Source organism: Rousettus aegyptiacus, unplaced genomic scaffold (genome assembly GCF_014176215.1).
Source record: "Rousettus aegyptiacus isolate mRouAeg1 unplaced genomic scaffold, mRouAeg1.p scaffold_m13_p_7, whole genome shotgun sequence".
In the NCBI taxonomy this organism is placed as follows: Eukaryota; Metazoa; Chordata; class Mammalia; order Chiroptera; family Pteropodidae; genus Rousettus; species Rousettus aegyptiacus.
The window spans coordinates 86,898,665-86,918,746 of NW_023416310.1; the positions used below are offsets into that span (position 1 = coordinate 86,898,665).

Below are 20,082 nucleotides of genomic sequence, written 5' to 3' on the forward strand. Positions count from 1 at the left end.
GTGACTATCTGATGCTGCAGATGAGGAAAACGAAGCACAGAAATTTGCCCAGCATCCCATAGCTGGTATTTGGTGAAGAGAAAATATGGACTGGGTCCATTAACTGCTGAAGACCAGGCCTTTATGAGCTTCTGCTCCCAGCATGCAATATGCTGAGAACACTCAGCTCAGAAGGCCCAGAGGCTCCTGGGACTGCCCCATCTCCTCGAGGCCCTAAGCAGGACACTGATGTAAGCGTCAGACCATGAGCCAGTCTGGCTGCTCCACTGAAGGCCCTGTAACCTCAGAACATTTCCCTCCCTTTCTGGGTGCCAAAGCTGAGCCCACCTTGTTCCACCCTAACTGGTCTTCCTATTACAAGGGTTCTCTGCACACATCCACCCCGGTCTGACCCCCAAAGGAGGGAGTACTGAAGGATGGGGGGAAAATCCACTCATCTTTATATTGGGAGACCTGGGCAGTGCAGCCACAAGATCACTGGGTGACCACTGGATTCAGTTTACCTGTTGGTCCAGCGATGATGATAAACCCTACCCACTTCACCACTTTATAAAGGCTAAATGAGGTCAATGTAGAGTGCCAAGGACATAGTAAACACTCAAAGACAATTTTTAAAATAAATGTGGACTATTATTGCTATTTACTTATATTTTCCTTTTTGCTGAAAGTTTCAGGTCAATTAAATACCTGGCATATCCCAACTACATTATAAACTCTTTGAAGGCAAGAGAGTTTCACTCATCTCTGGAGTCCCTGAAGCATCTAGCAGAGAGACATGTCCAATTACTCCAACTACCACTTTCCTTGAAACACCCAGTAGCAATAACCCTGATCCACCACAGGATGTCACTGTTGAGCCACAGCTCTAAGAAGACCTGGGGGAAGATGCGGAGGGGTGGGTGGGTGGGGGGTGTTGGCAGGGTGGTGGAGGAGAAAGAATTGAACATAATTTATTATGAACTTCTGGGGTTGGAACTGGCATCCTCCAGAAAGAGCATTGATGGCTTAACTATTTTCTACCATGGGAAAGGGAGGGAGACACAACTGTATTACTCCCTTCAATTAGCCTCACTGTCCACTTCTCACCTCCTAGTTTACAGAAAACACTAGGCCCAAATGGGGAGAAGGAAGAGCAGGACGAGGTCCCTGTGTTAGTGGCATGGCTGGGGCCCAAAACCCACGTTTCTTTCCTGATCTCTGGTCTAGTTTTCTTTTCAGGAAACTCACATCCACTCGGAAGTCTTCGAGACGCCGGAATTTGCCGAGGTATTCTTGAAGTTTGGGGTCAATGTCCAAATTTTTGGCTTTGGAATATTTCAAGAAGGCCCAGAATTTCTCCAGCCCATAGAGCTGACCTGTAGGGAAAGAGGAGAGAGAGGAAGAGAGATGCTGGGTCAGAGGGTAGTTGAGAATAAACAGGTTCAGAGGAGAGGGAGGTACGGCGACACAGGCTCAACTGGGAGTGAGGGGAAGGTGGCCTAGATGACCAGGGCTCTGAGTTCCAACTCTAGCTCTTACCGGCTTCATAGTCTTTCACGGTTTCCTCCTGAAAATCCTTGAATATGTCTAACCGGAACTTCTTTTCCAGGCCATAACTATAGTATCGAAAAAGGCACTCCAAACCATATCTGTAGAAGAATACAAGTCAGTGAAATCAGGACTCAGTTTCTTCACTTGTAAAACAGAGAAATGTACCCACATATTAGATGAACTGCAGAATAAGTTTAAATACAATGAATTATCAAGGAAATGGCAAATCTTCTTTAAGGTTAACATTTTATGTTAGTCTAAGCGGGTCCAACATTAAGTGTTTATAGTTTGCCAGTGGTCAGCAAACTCTGGCCAAATGAACAGTAGCCCCCTGCCCGCACCATCTGTTTGCTCCAATTCATTTGTGAAGTGTCCCTGGCTGCTTTCTGTTATGAGAGCAAAGTTGAGTAACTGTAGCAGAGACCACAAAGCGTAAAATATTTATTGTCTGTCCCTCTACAGAAAAAGCTTGCCAGTCCCTGGGATAAGCTCTCTGCAAAGCCAGCCGACTATGTCAATGAGCAGATCTGTTCATTTGTCTGACTCAGAAATTTCACTTCTAGGAACAGGTCAGGGAAATGGCCAAAAATACAGATTTAGATTTTGCAAATGTACTAAAAATGTTCATAGAAGAATTATTAAACAAAAGCTAAATGTCTAAGAATAAAGTAATAACTAGTTAAGAAAAACATGGTAAATCTAGACTCTCACATTAGAATAATATAAGCTATTAAAAATTATAATGTAAATATTCACTATGGATACTGACAGATGCTTATAATCAAGTGGAAATGAAATGTTTCAAAGTGTCACATATAAAATGAGCCCATTTTTGTAAACAAATATGTAAATCTTCCATCTACACATGCGTATGAAGTCTGGAAGGGCACACACATAAATACATTAACGCTGGTTATCGTTCTGGAGTGGGAACTCTTTAAGTGATCTTATCTACATTTTCTAAACTTTCAAGCAAAAACATACTTCAGTAAGAAGGCAAAAAAGTTAATTATTTTAAAAAGATGGAAAATGCTCATGTTTATAAATGATAAATAAGACACAAGAAGGCGTTCATGGAATGATATCTAAAAACAAGACCCATGGCAGAACATCAACACTGGCTGTCTCTGGACTAAAGAATGTTTTCGCCCAGCCTCTTTAAATATTTCTGTACTTTTTGAATTGCTTACAGAGAGAGCACATGTTACTTTGGGGAAAGAAGAGAAGTCTTTAAAAGGGTTTTTTAATAGTAAAATATTGAAAACAACCAAAGTATCTATTAATAGGAGATGGGCTAAATATAGTACATCCATACAGACTATACAGACTATAAAAAGGAACAAGAAAGTTATTTATCAATCGATATGGAATGATCTTTAAAATATAGCATTAAGTAAAAATGCAAGGTGCAAAAAATATACGTTAACAGAGATTATCTTTTGTGTAAACAAAAGGGGTATGAGACACACACAGGTGGATGTCTTTGCTTACATGGGCAAAGTATTTTCAGAAAGAACCCACGAGATTCTAACAATACTGGTTGCCTGTGGGGAAATGACCTAGATGGCAGGGTACAGGGATGAGACTTTTCACTATATAATCTCTGAACTGTTGAATCTTGAACCATGTGTATATATTACTCATTCAAAAACAATAAATTTTTAATAAAGTATATGAAGTACATACATAAAGGGATTTCCAGTTATGGTCTGGAAGCAGACCCACCAGGGACACCTCGCCACCTGGCCAAGCACCAGCCAGAGCCCCCACTCCAATCCTGCTCACCTGTAGCCTTCTTTGGCATCCTCCAGAGCCAGCTGCTTGAACTCCTCATACATCTTTTTGTTGAAGTGATCTCGGAGAAAGAAGGACCAAAAGCGGAAGAGAGTGTTCATCTCCTGAGACTGGCCAATGCCCAAGCGTTTACGCTCTGATGGGGGAGGAAGAAGGAGAGATGTGTGTCAGGATCAGGCTGCCTGTGCTTCCGGGGGGAAAACGATCCTGGAGCTCAAGGACCTCAGTCCTTTCTCCGGCATCTTCCAATTCCCTTGTTCATCACCAGCCTCTTTAGTCTTTAAGGAGACAGTTACTGAGCACTAATAACTCTGTGTCAGGCCCTGCTGCCAGGCACTGGGCTAGCCCTTTACCTCAAATGGTATAGCTCTCAAGCATAGTTAGAACAAAGAAAAGCATGCAAAACAGTTTGTACATTCTAACAAATTACATTAATTATTCGTTATCAATGATTATTTCAGGAGTCCTATAATATGAACAAGTACAAAATGGTAACGTTAAAAACAGTATACAACACCAAAGCATAAGCAACTAAAGAACAAACAGATAAATTTGATTTAAAAAATTAAAAACCTTTGTGCTTCAAATGACACTATCAACAAAGGAAAAACAATCCAAAGAATGGAACAAAATTTGCGTTACTCAAGTCTCTGAGAAGAAACATATCTAAAATATATCAAGAACTCTTACAACTTAATAATAAAGACAAACAATCCAGTTAAAATATAGGTAAAGGATCTGAAAAGACATTTCTCCAAAGAAGAAATACAAATGGCCAACGTGGAAAAAATGCTCAATATTATTAACTACTAGAAAAATGCAAATCAAACCCATAAGAAGGTTTTACCTCACACCCACTAGGCTGGCTATAATCAAAGACAGACAATAACAAGTGTTGGGAGGGTGTGGAGAAATAAGAGCCCACATACACTGCTACCAGGAAAATAAAACGAACGGTGCTGCTACTTTTCAGAACAATCAATCTCACGGTTCCTCAAACGGTTAAACAGTTACCATGTGACCCAGCAATTCTACTCTTCCAAAGAAAAACGAAAACCTATATCCACTCAAAAACTTGTACGGGAATGTTCACAGCAACATCATTCACGATAGACAAAAAATGGAAACCCAAATGCCCATTGATTAATGAGTAGATTAAAAATAAATGTGGTATATCCATATAATCGTATGTTATTTGGCAATAAAAAGGAATGAAGTACTATAATATGCTACCTTGAAAATATGTTAAGGGAGAGAAGCCAGTTACAAAGAACCACATATTGTATTACTCTGTTAATATGTAAAGTCTAGGAAAGGCAAATCCATAGAGAATAGACTGGTGGTTGTGTTGGCCTAGGAGGAGTTGGAGGGCCCGCTGGAAATGAGGAGTGATGTGTAAAGGGGCATAGGTTTTCTTTCTGTAGCAATGAAAATGTTCTAAAATTGATTCTGGTAATTGCATTATACATCTGAAACAGGTGAATTGTATGGTATGTGGACTGTATCTCAATAAAGCTATTATCTCACACACACACACACACACACACACACACACACACACACACGTGGAAAAGTAAAGTGATAAATCAAGCATTTAGCATCCATGTTTTGTTGAATCAAAGGGGGTAGCATGAGTTAATAATTACAAGTGAATATTAAGATGGGTTTTGAGCATCTTTACACAACTACAGTTAAAAAAGATGTCTCACTTTGTGACAGAAGGAAACACAGGAGCATCTGGAGAGCTCCTTTCCTTACACTTTCTAGAGTGGAGTAAGCAAACTTTTGTCTGTATCGGGCCAGAGTAAATATTTTAGGTGCTGGAGGCTATGTGTGGGCTCTATCATAAATTCTTTTTTTCCTTCCTCATCCCCTTAAAAATGTAAAAACTGTTCTTAGCTCAAGGGCTGTACTAAAATAGGCTGGTAGAATTGGCCCACGGGCCATAATTAGGCGACCTCTGTTCTAGAAAATACGTGTTGCCTCACACATACATTTTGTGATGGACAGTGGACCACAATGCACAATGGCTGAGTTGGTGGTTTTGCCAGAAATTGGAAAACTTTTGACACTTTTTATATCAGTAGAGGAAGATCAAGGAATAGGAATGTTCCCAGTGCCAGATCCTATCAGCCTTCTGTATTCCAAAACTGCCCAGCCTGAGTCTAACTTCATCTCTTCCTGCTATAATGTCACACCACTTTTTGCTGAGGTCAGAGAAAACAGTCACCTACTCCACCAGCACTTACACTCTAGATCTAAGCAGTGAGTCCAGAGGCTTAGCCCCTTCCCCCTGTGTTTCTTACCATTAAGGCAGCGCCTACGATACTTGTGGTAGACGTGTTGTGTGAAGCCATTTTCCTTGAGCAGCTCATGGGAAGGATGCTGGAATTTGGGCAGCGACTGAGGGGTACATCCATAGCTGCCAACTGTAGGTGTCCCTTCTGAGGGGCTGGAGCTACAGAGGCCATAAAAGACACAGTGTCACCAGGTTCCTGAGTGACTGGTCATCAGGTTAGCAAGGTCCCTTCTTGTCCTTTCCATCAGCCAAGATCCAGCCTCTAACAGGGCAACAAACAAGGAGGCCCAAGTACTGTGCTGGGCCCTTGACTTACATTCATGGTGACTTGCTCTCTGCTTCAATCTTTGGACAGTATTACAAAGAGGTCACTAAGGTTCACAGATTGGGAGACTCATCCTGGGTGATGGGGCTTATTTAAAGGCCGTGATCAGTACTATGCCCAAACCTCGACTTTTAACAATTTTTTTAAATCCTGTATTAACATTTACTTTCTTCTTGAATGAGCTGTGTTTTTCTTAAAACCATGCCTATTTTCAGTCTGTACCACCTCTGTAGGAAAGAGTACACAAGTCAGTGACTCCCAAACCTTGCTTTGGAACAGGGAACACTGGAGCCATTTTACAAAAAATAAATAAAAAGGAATCCAGGCCCTAGCCCCAGAAGCTGAGGTAGCACATCTAGAGTGCAGCCCAGGAACCTGCATTTTTATTCAATTATCTGGCTATCCTGAGGTGGGCATCAAATATCCTCATTTGATATCAATTCAAGGATATTCTCTGAGAATCTGGACCCACATAGCTGTGATACTACTGATTTGGAAAGAAGGCTTTCTCTTCCTAGACTCTTAACTTGTTCCCAGGATTAAGCTAGATTTCTGTTTCATTTTGTTTTTTGATTTTGATGAAAGTCCCTTTAAAAAAGTTTTCTTACCGAAGAGGTTCTTTCTTCCTGGTCCCATCAATTTCATGGCTCTCTCACCCACCCTTCAATTAGCCAGATCTCTCCTCCCCATAGCCTCACACCTGATAGAAGCAGTCCGGGGCCTGTGCTCTCGAGAATCCATCACCCAGCCCACATGGCTCTCCAAGGGTGGGTTGGAGCTGTGTCTTGTCTTCCTTTTCCGAGGCATCTACAAAGGTCAGTCCAGTATTTGTTATTTCTTATACTCATACAAATGTGAGGAGCATACCAAGCATTTTATAGGACTAAGATCCCCTCCATGGGTATGTCATCTCACAAATTACAAATCATTTTCAGGTTTATTCTCTCGCAATGTCCACAGCTGCGAGCTAGGAGCTGGTATGCCATTTCACAGATGAAGAAAATTGAGGCTTGGGTACAAAGTGATTTGCCCAAGGACCTAAACCTGGTGAGTCCTCCACAGGCCTTATCATGGCTACATGGGGCCACCACTCCCATACCCAGTTCATTTTGTAGACGTGGTCACTCAATCTCAGATGGGCCCACCAGCCTAAGAACACGGAGCAGATGGGGGATCTGGCATTTTCTTGGCTTAAACAAAGCAAGAGAGAAGCAAAGCGCTGGGATGCAACAAAGTGGGCCTGAGACTCTTAGCAGCCCAGCAGGCGCATGCCTCACCTTGGCATCTAGTGTCCGTCCTTCCTTCACCACTGGGTAAAATCGTGACGTCTGGCTTGAGTCTTTGAGCTGTGGTGTCCGGGGAGTGCGGGGGGTCCTGGCGTTACGGTAGTTTGGCGACTCTGGGACAGTGGTTGGGAGGGAGCGGGCGATAGTAGAGGGCTCAGGCGCACCAAACAACTTGTTGGCCAGGGCATCAGTGGGAACTGCAGAGGCAGAGTGGGGTCAGTAAGGAGGGGCAGGCCCGTGATCGTCTATCCTTGGAAGGCCCCATCAGAGGACTTCGGACCTTCCCGCCCAAGCCAGGATGCCAAGTGCTGCCCCTCACCTTGCTGGAATCGGGGTGGCCCGGGAGGAACCTCCTGGTTGGGATCCACAGGGGGCTCAGGAGTTAGTGTGTCAAACTGCTCCCGGCTGATCATGTTGACTTTCTTGAAGTTCTCAACTTCTTGCTGCAGAGGATACAAAGTGGGCGGGGAAAGATGTTAGTAAGAAGACTGCCCTAGCCTGTTTAGGAATCAAGACGTGCAGGAAGTCGGAGAGGGCAGCTCCCACGTTCACATACATGGAATTCTGGTCCCCAGGCTCTCAGCTGCCTCATCGCTATTCCTCAAACCCAGTCACCTGGGCACAAGTGTGCCAACCCAGAAGGGGTTAGTACTTACTTGCCCACACTTCTGTCTCCAGACGGAGATCAGGACTCTGTCCAGTTTCCCAGAACTCAATGCACACTCCCCCCTAATCTCTTCCTGCCACTCTCTCACCACCTCCGCCAAACATACTACTCACCACGCAGGCTCACCAAAGGCCCACCCTCCACCACATATATTCCCTTTGTAAAAACCTACAACAGAGGTTTTGACGGTTTCCATGTAGCACCTATTTTTAAAAAGACCTACCTTTTTTCCATCTTCCATACTCAAAGCAAGCTCCATAAAAAGCCTTTAAACTCTTTTATATGCCTAAATATTTAAGAACAGAAATGACAGTCTAATCCTCGTTCTATTCCCTACAGAAGTGTCTGGCTGACTGTTACGACATCAGATATGGATGCTCAGGTTGCACAGTAACCACACTGGCAGAGTTTACACAGCTCTTCTCATTCTTAATATCCCAGTAAGGTTTCAATTATCATCCCCTTTTATATGGAAGATACTGAGGCTCTGTGCCCAAGGTCACATAGCTAATCAGTCTTCCTCTTTCCCACACTTTATAGGCTCCCAGGCCCCACCCTCATTCTTCTCTCTCCAAACCTCACCTTGATCTGGGAATACTCAGGTTCGAATTTCGCAGTCCACAGGTCCTGCTCATAGTAGAAGAGCCCATCGTTAATCACCTTGGCCAACTCAGCACTCATTTTGGCACGCGAGGTATGGTTGCCTGTACGGTCGCCCCCCGGGTGCCGGCGCATGTAAGGTGGCGTCTGGGTGACAATGAGGATCTTGTTGACATCCCGGTCATCGATCTCATAGTCAGAGTCCTCATCAGACCACGCAGTGAAGGTGTTCTTCCGACCATCCATCTGCTCCATCTCCTCGTCAAACAGGAAATCCAGTTCCTCTTGCTCATCCTGATCCTTCGACACCAGCTGCTGAGAGGGCAGCTGCTGAGGCAGAGATGTCTGGTGGAGGAACCTGGGCTCCTCTGACTTCTAAAACGGAGACAGACCAAGGGAAGACAGAAATACCAGGGTGTCCTTAGACCAGGTTCCACAGCTGTCCCATGATAGAAAAGTCACAGCCCCTAAACATGAGATTGTCACAACTGTGGCCCTGGTAATGCCATAAAGTCACATGTGTCAGCCTTGGAGGCAGCTCTGTGGAGAAAGGGTGTCTCACAAAGTTTCCAAGTTTCTCTACACACAGCTCACATCACAGTCATTCACAATGAGATGACGAGTTCTCTACAGGCAGGAACCGCTCTCATTCCCCTTTATATCCTACACAGCACCTAGCCTATGAGAGGGTACATGGTAGTTCAGCAGGTTGAACCATCCATTTATCGATCTGCCCAACATCTCCCAATAAAGCTCAAGAAGCAAGGATCATATCCTTAGTACCTAGACTGAGACCTAGCAATAGCAAATGTTCAACTGATGAATGAACAAGTACCCCCTGGTACCAGGCCCCATGAAAGAAGCTAAAAGCAGAACGGAACAAGACAAAGTCCTTGAACTTAAGGAGATCAGTTAAGCGGGAGAAAAGTCAACCAACTAGCCAGCAGAGTGCAAGGTGGTACGGTAAAGACTACCCATAGTACTCGTAGCAGTACACAGGGAGAGGGCGCTTAACCAACAGGGGCGGGGATGAGGACAGTCATGGAAGACTTTCTAAATGAAGGGACTACTGAAAAATGAGCATAGGGCAGACAAAGGGAGGGACAAAGGGTGTACTAAGCAGAGAAAACAGCATGTTCCAAAGGCAAGAGAAACAAGGGCTTTCAGCAAAAAGAAAATCTTTCAGAGTCTATTGATAGGCTGAATTGATCGGAGACTTTGGAAAGAAGCATTTGTCAATTTTCTACTGTGCAAAGAGCTTTCCATACAAACTCCAAACCTATTCTCTTTTAGGATTCCAGACAGGCCGGGTGGGCTTGGGAGATGTAATTCTAGGATGGAGGCTAAGCTGTCTCCAGCCTTTGCAGAGCCTTCGCAGTCTGCAGGCCTGGAACTTGTAAGGCCTTTGTCCACTTACTACCTTTCTCCTCCTGACTCTAGCCTCATGTCTGAGACTTCTTGGAGGACTGCAGCCAGAACAGATAAGGAAGTCGAGGCTGAAAAGGCAGGGAAGAGGAAGGCGATGAGGGAGGCAGTCACAGTGGTACCATGAAAAATGAAGCACAGAATTGCACAGACCAAAGTCTAAGGTCATCTCTGAGGCCTCTTCATAAGCCTCAGACCTAAGAGGGTGTGGGGAGTGGAGAGGGAGATGAAGCACAAGTCTGTTCCTGAAAAGGGGGGCAGTAATTTCAGTTTGAGAATAAAACACTTTTCTAACAGTGAGCTCAATTAGTACTACTATATATATATATTGCTTCACTATTTCTCTAGCAGTCTAACTCATCTTTCCTCCCATCTGAAGAACTGAGACACTGAGATATTAAAAAACATCTCAAGGGCACACCAGCCATCACTGACAGGAGACCTGTCTATAGACTCTGTCCAGGCTGTGCATCAGCTCCCTCTCCCTTCCCCTCTATTCAATTCAGGGCCTGGGAGGCTTATATAGGTGTAATGAGGACAAATTCAGGAGAAAGGCACTTACAATACAGCCCCAGAGATTTAAATGGAGCAAAAAGAACAGCCAAGCATCAAGAACCTTGGGACACTGCTGCCAGAGGCTGCATGATCTCCTGTGAAAAATGCTGCGCAGGAGCTCACGCAGCTAGGGCTTTCCTGAGGGGTGGTCATCACTGGAAATGCAAACAGGCCACATCAACCCTCCTACAGTCACTGGTGACCTCAGCTCACATTATGACTCTGAGCCACTGGCCTGCCAGCTAGCCCCACAGAGCCCACCCAGAGCTCTCTGTCTATACAATATCCCCTCCAAGCACTCCAGCCTGGCTCCTAGACCCCAGGGCAAGGGACAGGCATCACCCACCTTGGGTCGTGCTGGGGAGGGCCGAGGCCTCTTCTTCACTTCAATCCAGTTCTCAGAATCCAGGTCAGGCAGGCTGGCAGACAAACCCTTGGGCAGTGTCTTTAGGTTGCTGACCTCCTCTGTTTTTGTTGGCACTGGGGTGACTGCCCGAGGAGAGCCGGGCGCCGACTCTGAAAGGTGGAAAGGTGAGGTCCTCATCCCTCCAGTCCTCCTGATACCAGCCCTGAGGAGGACTGCTGGCCAGAGGACAAGGGCAAGGAGGCATCCATATGCCCACAGGGTACCTACCTGTCTCTTTTTGGTAATGCTGGCGGGGCACAAACTCCGGGCAGTTGAGAAGCTGAGAGAAATCGGTCTGGGAATAATCCACAATTGGGGGACCAGGAAGAGGCCATTTCTCCGGCTCCTCCCTCCTGCGAACTTTCTCATCGACGATCTCCACCACTTTGCTGTCCTTCAGGGCCTGCAGAGGAGAAGGAAGGAGGGCTCAGAGGAAAGACGTGGACAGACCGAGAGTTAGAAGCTGGCGGAGGACCAGGCCCCCACTCGCTCAGGCATGAGGTCCGCGCTGGCGGGAGTAAAAGAACACTGACGCCCTCTTCCACGACTGGTGGACAAGTGAGATATTTAAACTTGTAGGAGGCACCAGTATGAAAAACACACCTGCTCGACTCTGACATTCTGCATCCAATAATCTGCCCCTGAGAAATACCTGCACAAACAATAAGTATAAAAAAAAGTCTATTCATAGTAACATTGTCAGCAACAGGGGAAAATGTGGAATCTTCCTAACCTGCCACATGAGCAATTTAAATAAATTAGGGCACATCTATTCAGCGGACTACTACTCAGAAATTAAAAAACACACTCACATGTGCCAAGGTGGAAAGAAGCACAAAGAAACAGGTCTAGGTCAGCGAGTATAAGATCCCATTGATGTCTGAATTTTTAAGTAAAAACACAGAAATAAAAATTTTTCTAAGATTTGCAGTTAAACTGTTATGAGTCTCTAGGAAAAAGGGTGAAGAGTGAAGAAGGAAAAAAAATCTTTTTAAAAAGCTGTTAAATAGAAAAGAAAAACGTATCAATATATCACAACATCCTCTGCAGGTAAGGCTGGGCAAAGAGGCAGTCTCATTTACTCATGGTGAGAACAGAATGCAAAAGGCACAGATTCTATGAGAATCAGGCAACAGTAAGCAAAATTACACATGCATTTCCCTTTAGTTCAGTCATCCCTCTATTTCTATAAATTCACACCAAAGACATACTGGCAAAAATAGGAAAAGATACATATGACTATGCTCCCGGATGTGTGTATTTATTTATTTTTATTTTTTTAATTTTTAGGTGAGGCAACCCTTGGTTGACCTCACAGACTGCAATGACCATGTCATCTTATGATCCCTTATTTTTTTATTTTTTGCACCCACAGCAGGTGGTCTCCCATCCAAGTACTAACCAGGCCTGACCCTGCTCTGCTTAGCTTCTGAGATCAGACGGGATGGGGCTTATTCAGGGTAGCATGGCTGTAAATGTTCCCAGGTATGTTAAGTGAAAACATAAAGCAGATGAAGAAATACATGTGTTATATGCTACCATTTATCTAAGAAAGAAAAAGAAGACAAATATGTATAGGCATGTGCTTATTTTTATAATGGAAAGATTCAAAAAAGAAAGAAAAGGGAAAAAGGTAGAAGTGAGAGAATTTTAAGTTGGACTACTATAAATATACCATGCTGACTTGGAACCATATAACTCTTTTACAGAAATGTAAAATAAAATAGAAATTAAAATAAAATAAAAATAGAAAGCAATGTAAATGTAAAATAAAATAAAACTGAAAGCAGTTCCTAAAATTTGAAAGCAAAATGAAACTAGTGAACATATATTGAGTTAAAAACATAACCACCCAAACATTATTTCAAATAACTTGAAAATACAGTCAAATGACTGTTAAAATTTAAAATAAAATAAAAAAAAACACAACAATTTTTAGTAGTAGATATAGTGTAAGAATAACGTGTATAAACTGTGGAGTAAAATAAATAATTACGTTGACATTAGAAATTAGAATTTTTGGCATGGGAAAAACTAGTTATAAATAAAAGATCCTTGGGGTTAAGTAAAGGGCCTGTAGTCCTGAATTTTAATAGAAAATAACAATATCATCTCATGAAGTATTTTTTAAAAAAAGCTCCAGAAACAATGACCAATCAAGTATAATGAACACTCCATAACTCTCATGTGTGGTGCCTAAATACCATAAATACCATTTCCCTCAATTAGAGGAAGTAAGAGTTCCTTGGGAAAAATGGCCAATTCCAGATCTTGGGCAGGAAATGTACAAGACGCACCAATGTTCCAGTGGCCAAATACGGAATAATCTGATTCAGCCTATCAACTGCAATGGACTGAAATAAATGAGATATGTCTGAATCTATAAGTTGGTAATGATTTAAAAACAGAACAAAAAACAAGCCTAAACCTCACTGGTCACCTTTGAAAGTTATTAGGGATCAACTCACAATTCTGAAAACTGGTTAATAAAGGGAAAAATCAAGCATTTATCTACCTTTCTTATACAAACTAAAAACCTCTTGGTAAATGAAAAGCTGATGAAGCAAACATCCTCCTCAAAGAGGTATTCCAGCTAACAAATGAAGACAGACTGATAGAATTAGAGTATAACCATTTTGCAATCCCCAGTGAAATAACAGGCAATGATTGCCAGCAGCAGCTTATATCACAAGGAGAATGAAATGAAATGCTGATGTGCCACTGGAGAGAATATATCATTATCTATGAGATTAAGTAGGGCAGGACTAAAACCTGAATCTTATCAGGCCTCTAGATCAGCAACCCCCAACCTTTTTGACACCAGGGACCAGTGCTCCTATGAGAATCTATTGCCTAATAATGTGAGGTGGAGCTGAGGTGGTGATGCTTGTACTGGGGAGCAGCAAATAGAGATGGAGCTTTGCTCACCCGCCAACCACCTCCTGCTGTGTGGCCCAGTTCCTAACAGGACATGGACTGTACCAGTCTGCAGCCCAGGGGATGGGGACCCCTGCTCTAGATAACCAATTTACAAAAAATCTGGAGTACAGAATATGTTAAATGACACCACTGTGTTCTACGAGATACTCTGCAAGATATACAACTTAGTTTATTCAAGTAATAAATTATAAGGGGGAATAGAGACGAGATAACACAAGGGTCTTATTTTATTTGGATCCTGATTCTCAAACTACTAAAAGAAAAATTGACAAGTGGGGTAAATTTGTAACTGACTGAACATCTGGTGATCTTAAAGAAATATTAATATCTTTACATGTCATAATGATATTTCAATTATGTTTTTTAACAGGCCTTTATCTTTTAGAGATAGGTACATGGATGAAATGTCAAATTATCTTAATATTTTCTTCAAAATAATCTGGGAGAAGAAACAGATGAAGGAGGTAGATGAAATAAGACTGGCTATGACCTGAAAATTGCTAAGGCTGGGTGACAGGCTCAATATATAGTTTACTTTTGTAAATGATTGAAACTTTCCGTAATAAAAAGGCGGGGATAGGGAAGGGAAGGAGAAAGAAGAGCAGGAAGGGAGGGAAGGAGAGAGGCTGGCTAAGCCACGGAACTTTAGCAGAAGTAATCAAATGGGAGCTCTTCCAAGGTTTCCTGCCTTGGCCCAAACTCCAGCTCCATAAACGAGGACCTTTCTCTCCCCTGCACCCCAGCCCCAGGGAGGGAGACATACCGCAAAGATGAGTGAAATGTCAGTGGTAAGGGCCTGCACTCGGTGGAAGGAAGCAATAAGAGTGATGGGAAGGAAACCGTCAGCATCCATTTTCCGTCGCAGGAAGAAGTCTCGCTCTAAATTGTCCACGCTGAAGTAGTATTCACTAGATGGAGGGCAGAACAGGTATGACTGCTGCTGCATCATTTACAAATACTGCTTCCACGGTCTACTGTATACCCCAGTGACCTCACGTGGCCTCTGACTCAGCCCGTCCCTATAGTACATACAAATAGTTTTTAGGGCTGAAAAGAAATGTTATTCTCTCATGGCTCCCTAAACTTGGGTCAGACCATTCCCTCTGCCCTTCAGCCCCTTCGCATGCCTGACGAACTCTTCACTTCCTCTTCTGCTCCTAAAACACACATCATACTCTACTGCCATGCTCTATTTCCTTGTATGGCTCCCCCAGTGGACTGTGAGACAGTAAATCCGAGCTAAGGTTTTGCAATCAGACAGAAATGGATTCAACTATGTGTCTTGTCACTTACGAGTTGTGAGACTGGGCAAGTTACTGGGACTGTCTGCTCATCTATAAAATGGGATAAGACCCAGTTCAAAGGAATTAAGTCAATAACTGCAGGATTAAATAAGGGAATGTTTGTCAAGCACTTAGCACTAGGCTCGCCAACAGTGAGGACTCAATGTTTGTTAGCATTCTGACAATGCAGCCATTACGTGGAAGGGGACAGAGTCTCGACATCTTCGTTCTATTTTGTTAGTGGTAATTTATAATCTCTTAAGGTAAATATGGCATTACTTTAGAAATAAACAATAACATTATAAAAGTGATCTTTCTCAGCTCCCACCAGGGCAGCAACTGCTGCCGGCACCAGAGGGCCTGTCTAGCTGCCAAATTCTGGCAGCTTCCAACCCCCTGGGACCCATCCCTCCTGGAAGAAGGCCCTCCGCTCACTCACATCTGGCGCTTGATGTAGTCTTTAAGCAGCTCCTGGTCCACGCTGTAAAGCTCGGTGCTGCTGACATTGTCAAAGTAGTAGGTGATGTTGTTCATATACTTGGGGGTTCGAGGCCCATCTGTACCATCAAACTTTCGGTAGCCGAACTGGTAGTCAAAATGGGCTACAGGGAAAATGGGTGCTGTGAGGGATGGGCGATCCCTGGCCACCGCCCCCGCTGCACTCCCTTGGACATCCCGGAGCCCAAAGGGGCCTCACGTACTTCGAGTGCCACCCCGGCCGCGTCCCCGGCCACGACCACGCCCCCGTCCACGGCCGCGGAAGGAAGCCCGCGCCCCACCAGCCCCATCACTCTTCACACTCGATGTCTCATCCTGGTCGTGCCAGGCAGGCTCCGACTTGGTCTCTGGTTGCCAGGCTGGGGTGGGGGGGGCCACAGGCACAGGCACGTAGGTGGCAGGCTCAGACCCTATGGGGAGAGGGGGAACTGGTCAGGCCTGAGGCTGATCCCCATGCCCAGGCCCTCCACAGTAGATGGTGCATACCTCTGATCTCCCCGCGGTTGGCAGGTGTGTGTCGTGGTTCTGGCGTGGGGCGAGTAGGGCGGGAGACCAGTTTCTCTCTAGACACTTCGGGTTTCATGTCTATTTGCAGTGGTACCCACTTGTGTTTGTTCCCTGGAGGACATCAACGACACATCAGAAAGACCTGAAGTAGTAGTCCCTCTCAGCCATCCTTCTTCTCCTACCCAGGAATTCAGGCCTAAATCACCAACTGGTGACCTTAGGCAAATTCCTTTCCTGCACTGGACCTCTCTGTGATGGACGCTTCTAGGTGACTCTTGACATCATTTCTCCATGATCAGAAAACCCCGTTCTGGAGCCTGACACAAGACTACCCAGAATCAAGACTGTACTCTCCAGGCTCCTATTAGACTTGTGCCAAAGTGCCAGCTACAAGAGCTGAGTGACAGTCATCAATTCCAGGTTGAGCCCCTAAAAGGAAGGGAGCCACTACCCCCTTTCCCTTCTTACTAGCTGGAATAAGAAGGCAACAGTGAATCGCCTTGAATGAGAAGAGCAAACACATCACAGGAGAGGAATCAGAGTTGCCACTGGAATCCTGGCCTACTTACACTGAACTGTCAGGTGAGAGAAGTAAACTTCTGTTTTGTTTAAACCACTGTTACTTTGGACCTCTGTTAGAGCAGCTGAAAAGTACTTTCACAGTTTCAGCCACGGCAACGGGAACTCGTCTTTAAATGAAATCTTTCATGGGATAGCAACATATCAAGACACACAAAGAATACACTGAAGAGGGGACTTCACTTATCTCACGCACTGCTATAGGGCTCTACTGCTGAAACAGGGCTTACCAAATGCTTGTTTAATAAGGGAAGGAACTGATGAACGAATGGCTGATATGAAGCCTGCTGGCCCAGAAGCCTACACCAACCAACCCCAGGACTATTTGGGGGCTCCTGAAATTCCTCTGTAGTCCTATGTTCTGACATTTCACAGTTTTGCCCTGCCCTCCTCCAAGTCACTCACCTTTCTTCTTCTGCCCCCCTCGCTGGCAGTCCTCGTCCCCATTCTTCTCCTCCCCCGATTCATCCGATTTGGTTTTCGGGCTCTCCTTACTATCGCTCCCCTCTCCCTTCTCCTGTTCCTTCATGTCCTTTTTGGATGGCAGCTTACGGGCAGGCTGAGACTTGTGGGACTGTGGCTGCAGTGGGAAGTAAAGTAACAAGGGACATGTGATAAGTCTGAGAGTCTCTTCGGATGGGACGGAAGGGAGCTCCTGTCACTAGAAAGACCAAGCAGGAGCTGGAGTACGTGATGGCCAGTTGTGCTGGATGTATTCTAAGGTCCTGTTTTCACAGCTGTGATGCTTTCGCTGGGAAATGTGGTCAGACAGGAGGTAGGAGAAAACGTATTTCTCCAGCTTCCTCAAGTCTAAGTGAAAGATACAACCCCCAGGACAGAGGGGCTGGAGCTTGCAGGTGCCAAACATTTACTCCCTGCGACAGGATCACATCCAGGTAGTCTGTGGGATGGAGGACAGGTTGGCCCTTGGCCTGTCCACATCAACACTGTCTGAAAACTGAAGGCTAACCAATGGTCACAGCCAGGGAGAAACCGAGACCATCACCTCAGAACAAAGGCATCAGGAAGGCAAGGACTGACCAGGAGCCCCTCCTCTGCTGGGACTCAAAGAGAGCTATAAAAACTTCTCCAAGGCATGTTAGAGGTAGACACCTGGCCAATGACCACTCTCCTGCTTTACTCACTGGCAATCCGAGTAGTGATATAGAACACTGGCTCCAGAAAATGCAACACCCCTGACTTCCAATCCCCACTTAGCCATTAAGGGATAGTAATGAACCTCTCTCAGCCTTGTGGCCTCATTTGTAAAACGGGAATTAAAGGACCTACCTTTAGTCACTGTGAAGGTGAGATGAAATGATGAATAGACAGCACTTGGCAATCCCTGATACACAGTAAGGGCTCAAATGATCCTTAGCTATTTCAGTGCTGCACAGATTATACCAACCACTCCTCTTAAGGTTAAGACCTGAGGCTCTGAAAGCTTGAGAAGCCAAATGTGCACATGTAGACAGAGTTCCATCCTGCCCATACCTCCCTCAGACTCACCTGCACACTCTTGTGGGCTATCTCTCCAGGTGTGGGCCAGTTGATTGCATCTCCAAAGTCACCAACCTGCAAGGCACATTCTATGAGGGCCCCAGGGTGGCCCTGCTTCTACCATTCAGCCCCTCACCCAAAATACAGCTCCACCAAGAGATCAGAGACCAAAATCGGTCCGTCACTAGGACCACCACACTGGAGGCCCAGAAGGGGCTCGCCTGCTATTCAGAAGATCCAGAACCACCTGACAACTCAGAAGCACTCACTGAAACAGAAAAGAGGCCACCACCTCTAGGAAGGCCTTTTGGGTTGCCCACTCCTGATCCTTACCTTGCTGCCTTTGCGCTGTTTAGGAGTTGCTGCTCTCACCACCTTAGCTGGAGCAGAATGTTCTGTGAAAAGAAGGGAGAGATGGTTATGCAGAGCCCTTGGGAAAAGACCCCCACCAGCTAGCTCTTCACCCTCATCACCACTCCACTCCACCAAGCAACCTGCAGAGAGGACGACATGGTAGAGAGGAAAAGGACATTGCTGCAACACCAGTAAAAATTTTATTAGCCTCTTTCTGAAGAAATCGTGGAAAGTGAGCTCATGGAAAGAAGTGGCAGCCAAACCTCAGGAACTTGACTCTGAGGTGGGAGGGATCTCACAGCCCTATGCCCTCTTGTAAAAAGGGCATCTCCAGGGTAAGTCTATGGCAGACAGAGTCCACAAGAGTTCTATAACTGATGGCTCCTGAATCACAGCAGATTCCATAGGTAGGGTCTAAAAGACCCTCTCTGAGCCTAACATTCTAGAAGTCTGCATGTGAGCAGACCTGGGCTAAGTGATCATGTGGAAGGCAAAATAAAAACCTTAACTGGGCAATGAAGACGTCCTCATGCACAAGGACCAGCTTGGTCCTCAATGACCTGTGGTCAACAGGGGGGTTAGCCACTCGGGAAATATTCTGTCTGCCTTTCAGGTTTCCAAAGAAAAAGTGAGACCTCATTTGTCTCAATGGTTCCACCTTTAGGAATTTATTGTGATGATATAAGTTAGACAAATGTTTAGAGTTACATACAAAGATGTCCACACAGTGCTGTTTAGACCTTTAAAACACTGAAAACCTACACGTCCAATAGTAGAGAAATGGCTAAATAAAATTTAACAATTTTTACAGTAATCATTAAAAAGATAATGTTCTCTACTGATATGAAAAGATAAACACAACAAATAACAAAAAGTTACAATTTTATTTTTGTAAAACAAATAAAAACTGCGTATATGCATCTATACATAGCAGAAACTCTGGAAGGATATATAACTAATCAGGAATTAAGTAGTATATTGATAGTGATTTAATTTGTTTGGAATTCTCTAACAGTTTCAAATAAGACATGGGCTTTTAAAAAGAACTGTGTGTGTGTGTGTGTGTGTGTGTCTTGAGGAAGTGGCTTTAATAGGTCTGATCCCTTCTACACCCACAATATTTTCTAAACACGGTTCTGAAGACCAAAGGGTTCTGAACCCTTCCTCCCCCAGAGATCCACTGGAAAAGACGTGGGGCTTACCCACTTCTCTACTTATCGCTTAGTCCCCACTGTTGGCCAACCAAGCCTGAGCTACGGTAGTAATCCCTTGTCTGGGGCCCATCCTCCAGGCTCACATTTCTTTCATGCTACCAGGAAGAGCACAGGCCAAAGGGCTTGCAACATCAAGTTCATTAGCAAGAGGTTGGAAAAAGGGAATCAGGTTCAGTAGGTGAGGTGTTCCTAAAGACTGTTCTCAAAGTAAGGCAAAGGTTTTCAGGTCATTGTCTGTTCCTTCTAAGAAAACTCTCAAAAGTGGGAAGAATCAGCTCCTATGATCACCCTGACTTTCTGTTCACCAAGATCACAAAAGG

The 20,082-nt window shown here is 44.6% G+C and overlaps 1 protein-coding gene across 4 annotated transcripts in view; it reads right to left on the reverse strand.

Annotated features, from left to right (window-relative positions):
* Positions 1-20,082, reverse strand: part of LARP1 (La ribonucleoprotein 1, translational regulator) — a 51,950-nt gene that overhangs the window by 3,970 nt on the left and 27,898 nt on the right. Inside the window, exons 2-18 of one of the 4 annotated variants that reach the window (XM_016166996.2) lie at positions 18,528-18,589; positions 18,204-18,269; positions 17,100-17,274; positions 16,095-16,226; positions 15,911-16,018; positions 15,550-15,712; positions 14,591-14,735; positions 11,116-11,290; positions 10,828-10,997; positions 8,484-8,876; positions 7,554-7,677; positions 7,226-7,431; positions 6,649-6,755; positions 5,631-5,782; positions 3,316-3,460; positions 1,519-1,628; positions 1,228-1,355 (exon numbers count right to left, since the gene is read on the reverse strand). In XM_016166996.2, the coding sequence (XP_016022482.2) occupies positions 1,228-1,355; positions 1,519-1,628; positions 3,316-3,460; positions 5,631-5,782; positions 6,649-6,755; positions 7,226-7,431; positions 7,554-7,677; positions 8,484-8,876; positions 10,828-10,997; positions 11,116-11,290; positions 14,591-14,735; positions 15,550-15,712; positions 15,911-16,018; positions 16,095-16,226; positions 17,100-17,274; positions 18,204-18,269; positions 18,528-18,589 (2,561 nt within the window). Of the gene's footprint in view, positions 1-1,227; positions 1,356-1,518; positions 1,629-3,315; positions 3,461-5,630; positions 5,783-6,648; positions 6,756-7,225; positions 7,432-7,553; positions 7,678-8,483; positions 8,877-10,827; positions 10,998-11,115; positions 11,291-14,590; positions 14,736-15,549; positions 15,713-15,811; positions 16,019-16,094; positions 16,227-17,099; positions 17,275-18,203; positions 18,270-18,527; positions 18,590-20,082 lie in introns of all 4 variants that reach the window. The other 3 variants (XM_016166995.2, XM_016166993.2, XM_016166994.2) reach the window with 3 other exon arrangements.